Source organism: Phalangium opilio, unplaced genomic scaffold (assembly GCF_054372755.1).
Source record: "Phalangium opilio isolate 3A_F unplaced genomic scaffold, DU_Popi_V2 ptg000070l_1, whole genome shotgun sequence".
Lineage (NCBI taxonomy): Eukaryota > Metazoa > Arthropoda > Arachnida > Opiliones > Phalangiidae > Phalangium > Phalangium opilio.
The window spans coordinates 4,441,580-4,460,879 of NW_028324182.1; the positions used below are offsets into that span (position 1 = coordinate 4,441,580).

Here is a 19,300-nt window from a genome sequence, read left to right on the forward strand (position 1 = left end):
TCGTGTCCAGCCCCACAGACCTATTTCTTTCGAGGAAGGGGGGGAGGAGAACCTTTTGACCTCTACTCTGATACTTCGTCGCGGACTGAATCCCGTTTTATTAAAGATTGAACCGAAATTCTTATAATATTTATATAAATAATTTAAAATGTCCGCGGCTTTATATAAAACAGTAATCGCTACTGCCGATAAATTTGTTCCAGGAGCTTTACGACCGCTATGGAATCATCCAGCTGGTAAAATTTTAAAAACATCCCTTCAAGGACGAGTCTGTAAAATAGGCCTAATCAATTTGTTTTCTATTTTTACAGGCCCCAAAACTATTTTCTTTTGGGCGCCCGCATTTAAATGGGTATTTTTTTTATTCATATTTAAATTAAAGCAAAATAAATAAGCTAAAGTATAAATACGCTATAGGCTCTGGTTATTGCTGGTATTAGTGATCTGAAAAGACCAGCTGAAAAACTAAGTCCTTCACAATCTGGTGCTTTAGCAGCTACTGGTAAATAGACTTAATTACCTACCAATTGACCTTATTCCCTTTCGCCAGAAGTTAGGCTTAGCTCGGGATTCATGGGGGTGAGTAAGGGGAAGAAATTGGTCTGTCGTCCGCTACAGTTCATATTTTTGGCTTTTGTAGCAGACGACAGACGAATTTCTTCCAGTAGCGAGCTAGGCCTAACTTCCTGCGAGCTAGGCCTAACTTCCTGCGAGCTAGGCCTAACTTCCTGCGAGCTAGGCCTAACTTCCTGCGAGCTAGGCCTAACTTCCTGCGAGCTAGGCCTAACTTCCTGCGAGCTAAGCCTAACTTCCTGCGAAAGGGAATAAGGTGGATTAGGCCTATTTTTAACTAAAACATATCAATATTGTAGGAATTATCTGGTCACGATACTCCATGGTAATCACACCAAAAAACTACAGCTTATTCAGTGTTAATATCTTTGTTGCATCCACTGGTTTATACCAATTATATCGCATTTATAAGTAACTATATAAACATTTCAGACATTTTGAAATGAGGCTAATTACGTTTTTTTTTTTTGTTTTTTAGTTACAGGCAAAGTTTGAAAGGTAAACCTGTGGAGCAAAATAGTTAATACCACTTTTTTGTTGGGTTAATATTGAGATTCAACAAAGACAAAGACAAAATAAATAAAATGATATTATTTGTTATTAAAGTATGAATATATTATGTATAATACACAGTCCACTCCCACCTTAGAGACAAGATTTACTTTGGTTACAAGATTATTAATTATAATAAATTTAATTGTTAAAGTCGATATCCAGTTCGTAATTACTATAACATTTGAATTCATTGGCCAATTTTTTTTCATGCGTAGGCCTAAATTTACAAGTATGAAGACCTAACAAATCACCAACAGCGTCTTCCATAACTGCCCCTATGTCGTGGGACAACAGAATATTTTGTAGATAAAATAGTTAAATGATATTTAAACAGTAATCTTACCTGTGCATAGAATTATTTTATCTTTGGTCAAAAACTTGATTGTTTCCGCAACTTTTTCTAAACATTCTTGAGAAAGAAATGGTGGATCAGCTAACACAACATCGAAACAACTTTTCAGATCCTCGGGAAAATTTAAAGGCTCCTTATAATCATAGTACAAAAAATCTTCCCCAAAACACTCGAATCTCTTATCATGTTCTAGAAGGACCACTTTGTGGTCATTTTCTTTAGTGGTGGCTTCTTGGAGTTTCTTAATCTTTCTATATATGGTTGGACACGATATACAAGCAATTCTGTAATGGACTTTATTAAATAAATGAACAATAATAGTTGGAAAAACCAATTTTTAATTACCTTCCACTTGAGCCTGCAGCTTTAAGAGCTTCTTTCGCTAACGAATCAGCTGTTTGATCATCATACCAAAACTGGCTTAGTTGCTATACCACGTGGGAAAGTGGATTTAAAATTTATGAGTGCATGATTTTCAATTTTGACAGTTACCTAAGCCTTGTCCTTAAGAAAGGAAAAAGGGAAGCCAAGGCTTAACTTTCTTACCCAATTTTCTTCAAAATCGGTTTTCTCCATTTCCTTACGCTTCTTCTCTTCTTCATCATTATAAAACTCTTTAAGAGCTGCTAAAGTATCTGGTGGTAATTTTGGAAAATCATCGTCGCTTACTTCTTCCATGAAAATTATTAATTACAAATTTGCAGAAATAATTAATAAACAAACTAACAATCGGCATGCACCCAACCCCAAGAACTTCGAATATATAAAACAGGTTACAGGGAAATAATATTTCTAGCGCCTACTCAGATTTCCAATGGAGTATTTATATTGGAGTAAACTTGAATGCTTCCTGAAAAGTGAATACCCTTTTATCTAGATCTCCTTAAATATTGCTCCATGGTGCTAATTGAAAACACCACTAACAATGTCTGCTATAAAATCTTGAAGGAGAGAGGAATGGAGTGGAAACCCCCATACCTATAGCGTTGCCTGTGTACCCCCACCTACGGCACCATAGTCCTCCCAGCATCCTCAGCGGTTAGGTAGGGTCGTACTGGACGAAATTGTAAAGGGCGTTCCCTCTATCTTAAAAATAGAAGCTAGTTCTCATAGAAATAAAATGGCGCTACGCGGCAGCACTTAGCAATCGCCTACCGAAGGGTAGGGGCGTGCGCGAGGTACATTGGGAGAGATACGGTGCCGCAGGTAGCCCATCATCATTTCCAATCCATCTCAACTCCCTTATCCCTGATAAAATTGAGCTGGACAAGGGGTAACTTCTACCGAGTGCCCCCTACATGGATTCAGACTTTCAGAGAAGTTACGCAGAGTAGCAGACGACATTAAGGACCGTTCATTTATGCGTTGCCTACGCTAATCAAGGCCTGTGCGCGGTGCAGATTTTAACTTGTTACTTTCTCGTGCTTGGAATTTGAAATGCTCATTTTCGCGCGCTTGGAATTAGAAATTACTCATCTCGCGGCCATTGAGTTCTAATATATGTATCTGAACTCAATGCTCGCGGCAAAAAAAGAGAAAAAATAAGGAGTCTCTTTTCTTTACAGTGGCCCCCATGGAGGAAGGATACGAGCTATGGGCTCTATAGCAGAGGCCAACTAATAGGCGCGCGAGAAGCCAAAAAGGGTCACGGTGGCGCCGCCAGACGGCGAGTAAAGTAACTAAAATTCAAACAAATTATTGCTCTATAACGTGTAAAAAACAGGTATTTTTGGGAAATCGGAAAAAAGACAAATTTCTAGCGTTTCCTTTATTATTTTTGCAGTTAGGAGCGCTGCAATCAATTATTAACCACATGTTTCGATTTGTTGTTCCCGACATGGTTTTGAATTTTCATTAAAACTTTAGTTACTTTACTCGCCGTCTGGCGGCGCCACCGTGACCCTTTTTGGCTTCTCGCGCGCCTATTAGTTGGCCTCTCCTATAGAGCCCATAGCTCGTATCCTTCCTCCATGGTCGCCCCTTCGAAACTACCGCGCACAGGCCTTGATTAACGTAGGCAACGATTTATGAAACGAAGATCGACATGTAAATTAAGAGACCAACGTCTCAAGTACTTAGCAATAGTTTGAGATTCCATTTAAAGTTATCCTTACTTTTTAATGTTTGGGGCGCCAGAAGTGAAAATTTGAAAGCTAGGGAAATATTCTTTGAGAGTGTAATAGATGAAATTGTCCGCTTTCTAATGATACCATAATACTAAATATATACGCTTTGAATCTCAGTCGGAATATATAAGAATTTTTGGACGTTAGATTGCTGGAAGATTTAAAACTATTTAAAAACGCTTAAAAATAAAATTATCTTCTATCCAACGATAATAAACTAATTATTTGGGTCTACCAAATTTTTGAACCAATTCATAAAATGTTCTAGGTCAAGGGAAAAAAAAGAACGAACTTTGGGAGTATAGGATATTCCAACCCTTTCCCTTTTCAGTACCTTGTTGGGCGAAAATCCATTATATTCCACAGGTAGAAATTACCAAGAGGAAAAAATGAGCTTATAATAGAGCAATGCTTTATCCGGTATTATTATAGGGTGGGGAGTGAATTTGGGAAAAAAAGAGAGCTAGGAAGAGCGATGTAGGAGAAAAATCGATGGGCGAGATGGTTGCCATGGAAATGACGCAAGCGCTTTGCGCGGGAAAAGCGTCCGAAAGAGCCGGTTTCTATTCGGGGCAGCGGGTGAAGTGGGATGTCCCGAAAGAGGCGTGGGTGTGTTTATCCGAGACCGACCACTAGCCCAAAAAATCAGAAGTAAAGAACCGAAAGGTCCGTGCGGAAGACCGCGACTCTCTCTCCTCTTGGCAAACATCCTCCATCCGTCTTTCCAGCATCGAGTGTTGTACAACGCCGGCGGAAGCCAACCCAAAATCACTTAACAATTAACCAGAAAAATCATTAAATTTGCGCTAAAGTTAGCCTAACCTTTACGTGACTACTTGTCATTAACGACGAAACAAGAAGGACGACGCAAATATACAAGAAACTGCTAAAAATCACACCACAATTTGGTAGGTACTGTTTTGATCTCGTTCTGTTATTTGAACTGAATAAGTGCACGTTGTTGTGAAGATGACAATACAGAGGCTAATTTTAAGTTTAACGGTTTCCTCTTGAAAAAATTCAAAGAGTAATTTCCAACATATGGAACGAATTTTAATACAAAAACATCAAAATAAATAAATTGAACTAATATAGATTGCACGCGTAAAAATACCATGCCGCGATATAAGACGTTCCCTTCTTCAAACAACCCTTAATAAAAATAAACTTTATATAACGGTAAAAGCGGAGATAAATCTAATGAAATATGCAAATTAAATTTTTAAGGAATATAGCGGTATATTAATTTCCTAAGGGAATTCTTTCTTTTTGGAAAGACCATGGATTTTACAAACCGTTTAGGGAAGGGGAAAACTTGGTGTATTGCCACTCACAAGCGTAAAAAATTAAGATCTGTATTTTTCTGGTATATCAATGTTTCTGTTTAAAGGTAGGAGCGGGGGGGGGGGCAAAAAAATGAAATAGATATATTCCTCTAAGCTTACTGCAAAAATTACTTCTTTTCTCGTCCTCTTTTGAATTAAAGTCCATGGTTAGTCAATGTGTATTTTAACAAAACGTGTATATTGAAATCTTTCGACTAAAATATACAGAGGTATAAAATGAAACCGTAATCAAGGTAGAGGAATAGTTTTTCCAGGTCTCCCCTAATCTAAAAAGATTTCTTCGAGAGGAAATTCTCGTGAGAGGAGAAGAAAAACATTGTCGATAAAATGGTAATGCTAAGCTCCCATCCATCAGAGGTCGGTGTCGAGATTGAACGGGGAGGACTTATCTCGAAGTCAGAGTTTGCATATAATATTCCAAAGAGACTTCATATCTTTTTCTCCTTGAATGTTGGCTCAACTATGTACATATCTATCTAAAAAAACTTTGAGGAGAGTCAATCCGAGTTTGATCTAAAGACGAAAGGCGTAGTCGTATCAATCAATTGAATTCATACGTTTTTGCCGCTGTGAACCTTCTCGCATAGTCGCATTTTACAAGCTTTAATTTAACTCGTGTCACACGCTTGCTTGATCGTAAATTAGGGTAGATTACTGTAAGCGGGAATTTGATCGATTCGAAACTATGCATAAATACGCGCGTATTTCTGATTCCAATGTTACTGTTGCCTACCTGATAATGGAGTCAGGAAAGCAGAAGCAATTCGTAACTATTAACTAAGCAAATTTCCAGTCCTATAGGTCTATAGCATTGACGAATTTACTGAATGTTAGGTTACGTTAGCTACTTAAATTACCTCAGAACTACATTGGGTAGGTCGAATCGGTTTCCGAATAAATCCAAGAAATTTGGTACAACATACGTATGCATTATAATCTACACGATGTTTTGAAACTGAAAGGTCTTTAAGAAATTAACCGAGGTGTTCTTTGGGTGCACGATTGCGAGTCGAAAATGTTCTATGTTATTTTGCCACCGTTTTCAAGTTATAATTTAAGTGTTTTAGAAATGACCCCTTATATTTAATTAAGAAACTCAAAGACAATGTTAATTCAATCATAACTTGTAAACGATGTCCCGGGCGGCAAAATATATTATTACAGTTTTGACTCGCAAAATCCCAAAGAACACCCCCTTTATTTCCTTGCAGACCTTTCAGAAACACCCTTCGACCCTTCGTTATTAATTAATCGTATCAAGTCTATTACCAATACCAATTTAATAACGTAAGTTTTGAGCCGGCGGTAGGATTTCACCAAAAATTCGGCCCTTATATACTTATCATAAATGCAAACTACGGCTGAACCGCCATGAAATTCTGTTCAAATATCAAAGTACGTGGGAACGTTTTTCCAGAAACTCCCGGGCAAAAACCATTGCCGACGACAATACCCTGCAGGAATTTGCCTTTTCTTTCATATCTATGAATATTCTATATTGCGAATTCGGAACACGTTTTTTTTTTGGCAAAAGGGGTATGAGCCTCCAAAGGCGGAGTTAGCAGAAGCAAACTTGTTGATGACGTCGTAGGAGAAAAATACCTCTCATATTTTAGCCTTCTCCTTCAAATTCTTCATCTTTTTAGGCGTCTTGTAAAATCGCTTTTCGATACTTCTTTTTTTTGGGGAAGGAGATCATATTTTTCTTCTTTCTTTTGTGTCGTGAACTTTTTTTATTCTTCTTTTTCTCTCCACGAGGGGGAACTTTATCGAGCGCAACCCTATTCCTCCCTCGAGGACTTCATGTCGATTCTCGTGTTTTACCATTTCTCGAGGGTTTATTTCCGCGCGCAAGTTGCCTAAAAATAATAATAATAATAAAGATTTTTTGTGGGGGAGAGATAGAGAGAGAGAGGGAGAGAGAGAGAGAGGGAGAGAGGGAGAGAGTGAGGGAGAGAGGGAGAGAGAGGGGGGAGGGAGAGAGAGAGAGGTTTCTTCTCCAAAGGGAAATTAGTTTTGGTTCTTGGACGAAACAGGGACCAGGGGAAACTGAGAAATCCCACGAGTGACATTTTCCCTCGTCTAAAAGTAAACGGTAATTTAATGGATAAATTTTAAAAGGGTTTAGGTCTATAGAATCTTGAATATGCCATTAATTTTATAAATATATATTTTGTCAGTCTATCCATTTTTAAATTAGCATTAGAGGCAGTATCAAGTCTTATCATAAGTTTATAAGATATGGAACATCTTACAAACTTATGGTCTTATCTAAGAGAGCGACCGCTCTCCTAGAATTCTTGAAAACGTTTTCTGTTCATTTATCCAATGAAAGGAATTTTCCTTAAAGTTTTCACGATTCCTTACTTTTTCTTGACATTTTAAATTAAAAACAAGGCTTTAAGAATAATAAATTTAGTAATAAATATTTAATTTTAATTAAGATATAGGTTTTACTATCATTAGAATTTTCTTTGAATGCATTTTTATAAATTTTCCTTACGTTTTTTCCTGAATTTTAATATAATTTATATTAAATTTATAATTATTCCAAAATAGGACCTTAATTTATTTTATAATGCATTAAATATTTATTTTAATTAAAGACTAGTTATAAATAAATAATTGTGTTACGGGGAAGACACTGCAAAGGGGTAAAATGACTAGTGTATTTTCTACGAGCGCCTGTAGAAATGTTTACCCCGCTGAACACCAATACTTGGAATCCATCTTATTCCCTTTCGCCGGAAGCTAGGCTTAGCTCGGGATTCAGGGGGGCGAGAAACGGGAATAAATTGGTCTGTCGTCCGCTACAGTACATATTTTTGGCTTATGTAGCAGACGACAGACGAATTTCTTCCCGTTCTTCACCCCCATGAATCCCGAGCTAAGCCTAACTCCCGGCGAAAGGGAATAAGGCGGATTCACAGTATTGTGAAAAGTTAATAAATATTCATTCATTCATTCGGAAAAATCTCCAGTTTCCATATTTTTGGATGAACAACATTCAAAATACGTCTATAAAAATATTAGATCTTTATTTCGTAAGCCTTGGTCTTATAGTTTTCAAAGTATGTGTTTTCTTCAACACGTAGCACGCTAAGCCTCGGTCCTTTAGCTATAAAGTATCTGTAGCTATACGTAATTCGATTCCCGATTTCAGCTGGAAACCCTAAAGTGGTCCGTAAAAAGCGGAGCATACAGAGTTTAGGCATCTGGATTACATCATCCGATACGATCCCACCAACATAATCGATTCAAAATGCAGGGGTTTTTTCTTATTTATTCGGAGAATAAAGAATAGAGTGGAAACCGCTTATTTTGAGGAAACTGGCCAATTTTCTCCTTCCATATTCTATTTATACACGAGACCGTTGCTATTATAGGGGAATAAAAAGCCCGAGATGAAGGTCGAAGAAAATACCATGGCTAAGCCTAACTTTCTTTAAACTAAATAGGCCTTGGCCAAAATTTCTATCAATTCAAGAGTTAAAGAAATAAAACAAAACCACACCTTCAGATTTACTACGGTATACCAAAAATGGATAGAACAAAGTGTGAAAGGAAAAAAGAAGAGCATGAATTTTTCATTTGTCCCACGAATAGTTACTTATAAAGGTCCTAGTCTAGTTTAGACCGAAGTATCTTAAGCTATACTTCACTCTTAGAGGCAGAATTCACGTATATTCTTGAGGGATAAGGCTTAACAAAAAAGATCCAGCATAGAAAAAAAAATTACGAATTTCTTTACTGGTTTCTTCAACTACTGATAAGCTGGCAAAGAAAGAAAAGTATAGGGCTGCTACGTGTAGGTTCAAAAAAGAATCACATGGTCTTAAATGACGGTTGGAATCAAAAGATTTTTCCCTTCATTCTCCATCTATCTTTCATCCTTTTCAAAGTCTGGGAAGTTGAGGATATACAAGACCATCTTCCTCCCAAAAAGGAGGGAGTGTTAGAGTACCAGTATGAGTGTATAAAAGCGGCCAAGAGCTTTGATCTGATCCTGGACCCAATGATCTTTTACGGAACAAAAAAATCTCCCCGTCGGATTAAGCCAAGCAAAAAATGGCTGAGTAGGGAGAAGCGGCGCAAAAAAAAATCTTATATATGGAAGATCAAGTTTGGAGAACTTAGGAGCGTGGCTGACTAAAGAGAAAAATATCTTTTATTATATGATGGTGTGGTCTATGGGGAGTATGCCTTAAAAACAATCTTATGGTGCACGTATCAGGTTATTTTGGTTATTTTCTTTGCGCTATGTTTAAAGATGGTGGCATATTAAAATAGAGACCCATACTATGGGATATAGTGAACCAATATTGTAAATATCAGCTGGAGAAACGTACGGATTTTATCACAAGTTCATAAGTTTGTCACTGGTTACTGAGAGCTTGTCATGAGGTGACGTAGGTGGAACGTCATAGATTCGGGGTAAAGCGACGCCTGGTGAGGCGCTGTCAAAGGCTTGGTACAAACTAAATAGAAAGATGGACTTCAAAAACCGATTGCAGTCAATTCTCGCTAGTCGTTCTCGAACTAGCTCTCAGTAAGTCTCTACCTAATTGAGACATAACCTTACTTAAGAGTAATGTAACAGCCATAAAATAAGCTCGAATTATGGTTCATTTCATTGGGAAATGTTCGGTGTACCTTCGTCTTAATCCAATCATGATATTAGGGCTGAAATGGAACAAAAAACCTTTCAGCTTATATAGTGCAGATTCAGTTTAAAATAACGTTCATCCGACCGCGAGAATTCAATGAGTTCAAAACCAGCCTCCTCATATTATCAATAAAAAGACCAAAGTTTACACCATCGTTCTTAGTGCAAACTCAATTTGATACTAAAACTCCTACTATACTATATACGTTGGAAGTCGGTTTTCGGTTCGTTGCGCGGTTGACTTTCTTGTCCATCCAAAGTTCCGAGAAGATATAAATTTTACGCGAAGTCTGAAGTAATGAAGAGAAAATGGGGGATGACGAAACTGTACTATAAAGCTTTTAGATAAAAAACACACTCTGTATACCTCCATTCTATTAAAAGAGTGAAACAGAACATATAGAAAAGTGGGTGTATTAAAGCGCGTGTCATATAGAATAAGAAGGGTAAAAAAAAAAGACTTTGGAGGTCTCGAGCAAATGCGTCTTTTATAAAGAGAGAGTATCCCTTTTATATCAAAAAAGAACATATGCCAAAGATTAATCGTGTCCCTTCTTTTTTCGATCGTTTTCAATTCTCGAAGAAGCGGAACAAGAATGCGCTTCCTCCCCAACAACCCAAAATGATGCTGAACAAAATCGCCGAAATTCAAGAAACACGTTTATTGGTTTTTATCATAGATTCGACCAAATAACTGAACCGAAGAAACGAAAAACGAGTTTTTCTTTAAAAATATTGTCACGTATTTTATACCGCCTTTAACACGGTGACCCTTAACCTTTTACGATCAGGTTAGGTTTATGGGGTTGTTTGATGTTTCAAGCTCAAAACAACTATTATGGTGTAAATATTAGAGTCCCAAAGGGTGTTTGTTACTATGACAACAAACATACAGCTTCATCGTCAATTACACTGCAAATAAGGTCACGATTAAAACCCAACTGTATAATAAATCCCATGCTAATTTGAGGAAGAAGTAAAGGGTTCGTACAACGTTTGGAAAACCAGTTTCCTTGATATTTCCAGGTTTTTCCCTCTGTATTTCCAAGTACAAGACCACTTAGTATAACTGCAAGAGTGGTTTCTTGGATTAATAACTACAGGATTGGTTATTTTTAGTTGGTATAACCAAGAAGTGATATCTAGTTCACTAGGGAGAAGGTAAAAATTTCCAGCTTTATCTCCAGTCCAAACGTAGGTCCGAAGTTAATCCCCGTCTCTAAATTACAACCAGCATCGCGTTGGTTCTTGAAAACTGTGCACGTCAGCGCGACGCGATTCACGCGAATGACGAAAATTACGTATTTTCCGACTGAGGAGAGTGTAGCGAAATAGCCCGGCCTGCTTTTACGTCCCCCCTTGTATTTTGAAAGGGGGACTGCGACTATGGCGCGCGAATACTTAGGCATCTTATACCTTCTCCCTAATAAACTATATCACTTCTTGGTATAACCCCTTCAGAGAAAACTTACTCAAACCTCACAAAATTCCCTGATTTCTACTAAAAATTATAAATTTTTAGTCTACAATTTATTTCACTGACATTTCCAGGTTTTCCGGGTTTGTACGAAACCCGAGTAAGTACAAATAAAATTTCGGGATAAAAGAACCAAGCAAAACGTACGATCTCAATTTGCTAAATTATCCACAATAGTTAAAAGAGAAAGAATATACTTTTCGGGATATTAAAGTTTCAGAATCGAGTTACCACTGCCCTTTTAAAATAAATTATCCCTGGGAAACGATTCCCAGGAAGACGGGGAGAAGAAATAAGAGTAGAAACTTGGTGGAAAATTGAAACAGGGTCGGGAACGGAAGAGAGAAAGGTCGAAATTACTTTTTTATATACGGTCATTTCTTTCCTATTAAAAACGGCTGTTCGTTATTTTCTCTCTCACACAGGTTAAGAGGAGAAGCGGAATAAAGAGAACGAAAGAAGAGACAGAAACTAGGAGGAAGAGACAGAGAGAGAAGAGGAGCGACGGAAAGAAAAACGATTTAAAACTCGCTGGCAACCCGGGCAACAGCATCTGAGAGTTACAATGTCACCAAGCTTGTATCTCGGTCTGGCGCTATTCGCCTCATTGCTTCTGGCAGAATCACGCGCTAAAGAATCCCCAGAGACCACGCAATCTCCCGCCAAAGGTAAGGAACGTTTCCACCATAATTGGAAATCTAGGGTATATATAGGCGCCAAATCATTCCCCGTACCAAATCCCCCCAAATCACTATCTGAAAATCTTAACACGCTGTCTAAATCACTACACCCAACTACAGAGGACGGACAACCATATAGAGGTCGGGGTATTTCTAATTTAGACCAATATAGTTTTGAAACGCTGCTCGGGGGGTTTAGTTTAAGCTTACTACACACATTAGCGCGCGTTTTGAAGCGTCCAGTAAGGACAGTCCAGTTCAGTCTGGGAAATACCACACTTTTTCTGGTCAAAAACCAGTTTATTAATTGCTTAGACTAGTTTTTTAATTCAAAAAGTGGGGGTTACTGGTCCTCGGGACCAGTTTATTAATTGCTAATCTATAGGAGAACAAAGGTGGGGACCAGTCCTGAGACCAGTTTATTATTTAGGACACTAGGGGAGTCACTGGTCCCAAGGTCTAGTTTAAAAAATATCCTTATTTCCCAGACTGGTCCAGTTTTCCCGCGTGAATAGCGTCGCCAGATGGCTATATGGACGTAACGCGAGCTTTGGCGCCATTTTTCAAACGCATAAGCTTAAAGCTACGCGCGCTTATGTGTAGTAAGCTTAACGTCTAACGCAATCTTAGTCTAAAATGAATCAAGCATTCGAGCTGCTAAGCCTAAATCATGTCAACTTAAGATTGCTGCAAGGACAAACTAACAAAGGGCTTAAGTTAGAGAAACATGGTAATTACATTTTACGCCCTATAAGAACTCTTTGCTGCATTCTTAAGTTTGGAATGAATAGAACAGAACAGCAGTGCACCTAAACGTCACGTCTTATTTCGATTTACTTGTTAAATTTAAGTATATACCTTAGCTAGTGCGTATATACGATTTTCAATCTCATTTACTTTTTTTTTTTTCTAATTACGAATCTGTTCCGTATTTTAACCGGATTTTCGGAAGAAGCTTTTAAAGTTATTTCCTTCCTTCACAATCGTCTCGAGTTTCTGTCTAGAAAATCTCATCCCCGAAAATATAAAAAGAAAGAACAAGATTTTTTTTTTTTTTGAAGAAAAATGCTTTTTCCAAGATGTCCAAAAAAGAAGATGCTTTAGATCTCCCACACTTTTCTTCTTTTTTTCTCAGCTTTTAAACTTAAGGAATTAGAGTGATTACTATTTTTTATTTCTGACATTTCTTCAAAAGCGCATTTAGCTGGGAGAACAAAGAAAGGAAAAAAATACTTTTTCATCTAAAAAGGAAGTTCTTCCGTTTTGTTTCATCTTTAATTTCGCAAAGACGTTAAAGAGATTAGACTTAAAGGATACATACTTTTAGCTTAATTAATAAATGGAGGTTTTCTTAAAAGGATTTTCAATTTTATCAAATGTTAAATTTGATCCCCCCCCCCATCTTTCTACACCCAAAGTCGGTCATAACACGGCGTGTGAATCGAAACACCGGTATGCTTCGTCACGTGAGCCACACAAGGTTGGATGGTTGGAATGGAATAGTTAGGGTTAGGGAGCAAAAATTATTGCAAACCGAAAAGTATAGTCCCGGAGTCCGTATTCAACACACGTTCAATCATACACTGGCAGCGTAGAAGAAGTTTCTCCTAGCTTTTTCTTTCTTTTTTTATTTATTTAGGCTTAGCAATGGCCAGAATACTAAATAGTCTTTAGATGTAAGATTCCCACGAATACGAACGTTCAGAAATGAATTTTTCTTCTTGATGCTAAGCCTAACTTGTACCCAAACCTAGAGGGAAGTTGGAAAATTGGAACACGCGAAATAAGAACTAAGAAAATAGTTCGGAATGTTCAGCCATTTGGGGGTGTAGGAGAGGAGAGGAATTGTTGAATCGGAGGAAACTAGGTTCAATTCGTATTAACAAGAAGATTTAACTTCTTATTCCCCGTTTCTTGTTCTTCGCTTTGACGCGAGTACACCAGTGAATAAATCGTTAAGAAACCCTGTTTCGTGTCAAAAACAGACTAGGCCCCCTTCTATTCGATTGGCCAATTAGAGAGAGAGGGGGGGGAGTGACGCTTACTCGATTCGATTTTACCCTCTTTTCCCAGCGTCCAACCCTTTTACGAGTACGTGAATATTAATGCGTGACACTTATACACCCACTTGTCCCTCGTATTTGTTGAACTCTGACCTATCCCCTCTCCGTCCTTGCATATCTAAACATTTATTTGAATTCAAATAACTCAGAGGCTTAGCCCAAACCAATTAAGAATAGCGTTACGATGTTTGTCGAGTATAGAAAAAATAAAACGCTTTAGGCAAGATTTTTACACAAAAACTAATTATTATCAATGAGATAGATAGAGTTCCAATTCAAATCGGCTTACCGCGATACACATTTTTTTTATCAAGCAAGTTTATCAAAACATGACAGCGCCACCTGTGAGCCTCTAGCGGAACTAATTACAACTTTTACTCGCTTATTTTCAATCAGAAACATCGTTATGATTTTTATTTCATCTATTTATTAGATTAAAAAGGACTAGAGTTTTTATTATTTAACTTGCTTATTTTATTTAACACGTTTAAAAAACTATTTTGACAGCAGACGGTAATAAAAAAGTTCTTCAAGTGATTAATAGGTGGCGATACCCGTATTTGATAAAGATTCATGCTTGACAAAAAGTGTATCGCGAATCGTCGATCTCGAGATCCCACGTTGTGACTCTAGGTTTATATATATATTCTATCTCATTGATTATTATAATTGTCAATTTAAATTTTAATTCGCGTTTTCTCAAGCAGAAGGAAATTGAGGATCCTTCAAGAACTAACGCGAAGGAATAGCGTTAAATATTTGATAAGTGTGTGCCTTTTCACAAGATTTGCCAAGATGTTATTAAAATAATTTAGAATTCACCATATATGCTTGTGATTCAAGCACGACTCGAGGCTACTTTAATGAAGGGGTCAATAGCAACTAGAAGTATATAATAGTTCTCTTCGAGAGAAGTGTACCACAAAGCAGGTTAATTGTAACGTTGATTCTTCCCATCACCACTTAACATTTATTATATAGCAAGGTTACTAAACCGAATCACACACGCGATAAATATTTCCCTCATCATTACTCTATTAGCGTTTAACTGTTTTCCAAGGCGCATGCGCTTGTGGATTTTTGGTCCCACGTCAAGACAATCAAGGTTTGCGGGTTGATTGCTGAGGATTTAGTACCAAACCGTTATAGAATTCACCTTAGCACGGTGCAATGCCCATCTGAAGTTCGATGAGCAGGAGAACAAACAAAAAGGGTGCATGAGCCTGGGAAGAATCATGACATTACATAACTAAAGTATTAAGAGGATACAGCGTGTCACCCTTCTTCTATTATCCCCTTCTCTCGCGACTGATTGGATTCCATTTACGATGGCTATACGCTTGAATGAAAATTCAACGGAATTCCCCTTAATTCTTGGTATCGTTATTAAGCAGTGTTATTATACTTCAGACGATCAAAGGAAACATCCCCTAGGTTAAATTTTACGCTTTTTTGAGACGTAAATGCTAAAAGCAGCTAAATATTCAAAAGAAAACTTAAAAATAAAAAAAAACCTTCATAAATATTTATACAAAGTCCCTCGAGCTCCGGGTTTTCTTGCGTGGCACTCAAAATGATCATTAGCAAACCACGAGAAGCTAAGAAAAAAAATCCCGGGAGGGGAAAAAACGGAAATCATTTTCCTAGGGCCTATGAAAGACGAAGCATTTTCGGAATTTTTCTCATCTTAACTCGTAAAGTATTTAACCACGAGATTGGACTAGCATCAAACGCTGTCGAAACTATAACTCAAAGCGTTAAGTCCAGTATTACACGTGGTGTAATTCCAACGTTAAAATTAAAGACGTGACCCTGCTGGTCGTAGCAATACGCGTCAGGGGCATTAAGCCAAAATGAGTGAGAGAGAGAAAGAAAGAAGATATAGAGGAATTATACGACACCCATTAGTGGAACACCCTGACAGCCTTTCAGAAAACTGAGTTTATACAACTCTTCGATGAATATCGGGTTTATTTCACTCTCAAGAGACTAAACTGTATCTAGAAATCTAAACCGTTACCTATTCATGGAGAATAATAGTATATTCACCGTAGAAAAATTAAGATGATGGTTAGGAAAAACGATTGGTTCGTCACTTTTGAAAGAAAAAAAAACCGTCTTAATTAGGCATATTCTTAATTATTTCTCGGGGTATTTAAAGAGGGCTTTTAGAAATTTTTCCTAACGGCTTAAGATTGGTGAGAGTGAGCTAAGTTTATTGAATTGAAAACCTGCAAGGATATGATAGAATTCAACCTTAGAACCAGCAAATATTCAATATAAAACCACGGTTTATTTTACTGGTTTTAAAGATGAACTTTACTACACTTATATTTAGGTTTTCCACTGATTACCGTCCGCCCGAGATACTTTTTTTAAATGAAAGGTCACGTTTTCTCTCGAGAGAAGGATGTTGGGACGTCGCTAGGGGCTTATCCCGAGTCTTTCCGAAATTTGACGAGACAAGCAAAGGCTCCGGAAGCCTCTGTTAGCCTTTAGTATTAGTATCAAGACTGAGTTGGGTTAGGAGAGTTGGACGTACTTGTCCGCGGAGTTGACTAGATCTGAGAATTAAGAGGAAAGTGGAGGCGTCGAGTTATTTTGGTTTCCTGTTCGTTAAACCTTCTCATTTGAGCTGGGGAAAACGTACGTCCCTCGTTGCCAAAGTTGTTTCCCGTGCTATATTACAACACCCACTATAGAGAATTTACGGTTCTGTTTTAAGAGTCCTCCCACACACCACCCTGATTTATATCACGCAACTTATTAATGAACCAGCATAATTATTTCGGACAAAATTATATTACGTTAAATTATTTATGTTTTCCTCCATTTCGTTAAGCCTAAATTAGAGCTCTTAATAAATACGGGGTAAGAAAGTCTATAGTTCACCTAGAAAAAGCAAAGACCTGCCTTAATTTAGATGAATGACTCTATGATCATGGAAAATAGCGCTGGAAAAGAAGGTTGTTTCGATACGACCATTCGACTATGACGTCGCAAATGAACCAACATACTTAATGCCAACCAATCACAGACAGACCGATAAAAAATTCGCCTGTAAGTTGTTTTTCCCAAAGTAGTACTGGATTTTTGGAATTTAAGCCAGTTCGGTTCGGTTCATATTATTCTCGACTCTACTTAAGTCCTTGAACCGTATACGAAGATTTTTGACTCGACTCATAAGTATAAGACTACGAAAAGGGTTGTGACCCGTTTGCTTTATCCAGAAAAATACATAAAACCTTATTTTCCTGCCTGCAGATCAGAAAAAGTTGAGACAAGAAGTGATATCTAGTATTAGGGAGAAGGTATAAATTCGCCACATTTTCAGCTTTATCTCCAGTCCAAACGTAGGTCCGGAGTTAATCCCCGCCTCTAAATTACAACCAGCATCTCACTGGTTCTTGAAAACTGACGTCAGCGCGACGCGAATGACGAAAATTACGTATTATCCGACTGAGGAGAGGCTGCGAAATAGCCCGGCCTCCTTTTACGTCCCCCTTGTATTTTGAAAGGGTCACTGGGACTATGTCGCGTGAATACTTAGGCAACTTATACCTTCTCCCTAATAAACTAGATATCACTTCTTGGTTGAGAAAGATCTGGCAACAAGTTGTTTTTGACGGCCAACTACACATATTATAAAACGCTCTACTATGTTACCTACAAAATCTGACCAATTATGAAGGGCTACACTTTTGGGCCTCTCGAAACGGCATGTATTGAGGTAAAAACAACTAGTAGGCGAATATTTTTATCGGTCTAAAGTCCGTAATATCCGTACCACCTTCTATTCCAACGTATATTTTCTCTGATGACTCTAACCTTGTTTAAAAACTATTACCGTTAACGTCGTGACATGTAGCATTAATGAGATGTTTGTCGCGTCGCGTATAGGGTGTTTACGTTATACCTTATCAAGATTTCCGAGAAGAGGGGGTCCTCCAGAAACGATAGATCACGAGCTTTATCTAATTCCGAGATTTATAACTATCATTATGAGAATCCGCGGCCACAACGCAACAACACCCAAGCTATGTTCTTTCCCGTTTACCTTTAGATAAGAAATCTGCCGAGGATATTATGTTTGGAAACCAACAAAACAAACCAGCTGGCATGGTGGACGATCTACTGACTCTTCCAGAGAGAGACCGAACTAAGACCAAAATCAACGCCAGTCACGCGGACGGTACCGGACTCGAAAACAAAACCACGACCAACAAGGAAAAGAACGGTAAGAATTGTACTACGCTATAACTTTTAAAGGGAGAATGAACCAAAACAAAGTTTACAACTAGCATACTCAACTAATTACTATAAACAGAAGTGAGATGAGACTAGAAGTCTGAGCTAACCAAATTCTTCACTTGGCGAAAGTGAATATTCTTGATAACACACCAACGGTTGGCCCTCTGGTAGCGGTTTCTGAATTTCCCCTCCAAAACGTGAGACGCTCGCGGTGGTAGACGGCCGAACTAGATTCCAGCACCCGCGTCCGTGTTCCGCGGCTTTAGGTTGAGGGGAAGGGGATAAGAAATTTTTTTGGAACTCGACCAGTTTTTTTTCTCTCTAGTGTAGGCGCGATTGAAGCGGCATAAAATCCTCACATTTGTTCACTAGTGCCAGGATCTACTACCAATGCTAGAGCCCTTCACTTCTAGTCTCATCTCACTTCTGCTATAAATCTTTGCCTTTCCACGGGTTCCAATCGCAACTCGGGCTAAAGCAAGATTTTAGAAAATAAGTGAAAATCTATGTTTAAAAGTTTAACTCGTAATCTTTCCTACCCCCGGGCCTTTGACAATTTCTCTAATGGGACACCCATCAGTTGGTTGGAACGTATCACCGGGATTTAAGAGATAATGTCATTGTAAGATAGATATTTTATAAAATAACCGTTGGGCGATTGAACGTCAGACGATGACGGAAAGATAGGATGAAACTAGAGGATTCCGTGTAAGAGTTTTATTACTTTTGGCTTTCCATTATGTCCCGCAATGAAAAGATATAGAACGGTATGTAATATTAGCCGCGTCCAAAGGGACGAACGAACGGGTATACGGATCAAGGCGCCTGAAGGTTTAGAACTTCTCCTTTTCTCCCAGAAATGAGTTCCCTCGACGGAAAAGGTAATTGAGTTGGTCGAGCCGATCTTACAATTGAATCGTCGAGAAGATTTCTACCTCGCTTGGCTCCTTTTCTTTTCTTTTCTTTTCTTTCTCTCTATATATATACACCCTGGGCTACAGTAACGTTTCCGCTCCCATTTTGCACTCAGTGCACTCCAATACCTACAACTCTGGGTTTATTCTCCGCTAAAATCTCAGTCGCACTATACTCCGAATAGTTCTCGAACGACTAAGTCTCAAAAGAGGCGAAAAAAAAGGGGGGGGGGGGAGATTTGAATCGAATGAAGCAAAGAATATAATAGTAAGGAATGGAAACTGCATGCGCGGTGT

The 19,300-nt window shown here is 38.1% G+C and overlaps 3 protein-coding genes and 1 long non-coding RNA gene across 6 annotated transcripts in view; 2 read left to right on the forward strand and 2 right to left on the reverse strand.

Moving 5' to 3' along the window:
* Positions 1–27: 27 nt before the first annotated feature.
* On the forward strand, positions 28–1,283 carry LOC149661180 (mitochondrial pyruvate carrier 2-like). Its single transcript, XM_089842665.1, has 5 exons — positions 28–236; positions 312–352; positions 418–502; positions 873–984; positions 1,052–1,283. Exons 1-5 carry the CDS (start codon positions 149–151, stop codon positions 1,095–1,097), a joined length of 372 nt encoding a protein of 123 aa, XP_089698791.1. The 5' UTR covers positions 28–148; the 3' UTR covers positions 1,098–1,283.
* LOC149661181 (EEF1A lysine methyltransferase 1) lies at positions 1,154–2,294 on the reverse strand. Its single transcript, XM_089842658.1, has 4 exons — positions 2,027–2,294; positions 1,826–1,908; positions 1,472–1,764; positions 1,154–1,403 (listed from the first exon to the last, which is right to left on the reverse strand). Exons 1-4 carry the CDS (start codon positions 2,156–2,158, stop codon positions 1,267–1,269), a joined length of 645 nt encoding a protein of 214 aa, XP_089698784.1. The 5' UTR covers positions 2,159–2,294; the 3' UTR covers positions 1,154–1,266.
* A 313-nt stretch (positions 2,295–2,607) lies between these two features.
* LOC149661182 (uncharacterized) overlaps positions 2,608–19,300 on the forward strand; it is a 45,834-nt gene continuing 29,141 nt past the window's right edge. For 2 of the 3 annotated variants that reach the window (XM_089842640.1, XM_089842642.1), the window contains exons 1-4: positions 2,608–3,972; positions 4,039–4,514; positions 11,521–11,763; positions 17,902–18,075. In XM_089842640.1, coding sequence (XP_089698766.1) covers positions 11,661–11,763; positions 17,902–18,075 — 277 coding nt within the window. In that variant the 5' untranslated portion in view covers positions 2,608–3,972; positions 4,039–4,514; positions 11,521–11,660. Of the gene's footprint in view, positions 3,973–4,038; positions 4,515–11,169; positions 11,239–11,309; positions 11,445–11,520; positions 11,764–17,901; positions 18,076–19,300 lie in introns of all 3 variants that reach the window. The other variant, XM_089842641.1, reaches the window with a different exon arrangement.
* LOC149661183 (uncharacterized) lies at positions 8,695–11,173 on the reverse strand. Its single transcript, XR_016368813.1, has 2 exons — positions 10,610–11,173; positions 8,695–10,530 (listed from the first exon to the last, which is right to left on the reverse strand). It is a non-coding gene; the product is annotated as an uncharacterized LOC149661183 (long non-coding RNA).

Coding starts and splice junctions, on each gene's coding strand:
- LOC149661181 (XM_089842658.1), bottom strand. CDS start 2,158: ATGGAAGAAGTAAGCGACGATGATTTTCCAAAATTACCACCAGATACT. Junction 1,909..2,026: donor CCGATTTTGAAGAAAATTGG/GTAAGAAAGTTA, acceptor CACGTGGTATAG/CAACTAAGCCAGTTTTGGTA. Junction 1,404..1,471: donor TAAAATAATTCTATGCACAG/GTAAGATTACTG, acceptor CCCACGACATAG/GGGCAGTTATGGAAGACGCT.
- LOC149661180 (XM_089842665.1), top strand. CDS start 149: ATGTCCGCGGCTTTATATAAAACAGTAATCGCTACTGCCGATAAATTT. Junction 353..417: donor GGGCGCCCGCATTTAAATGG/GTATTTTTTTTA, acceptor AATACGCTATAG/GCTCTGGTTATTGCTGGTAT. Junction 503..872: donor TGGTGCTTTAGCAGCTACTG/GTAAATAGACTT, acceptor TCAATATTGTAG/GAATTATCTGGTCACGATAC.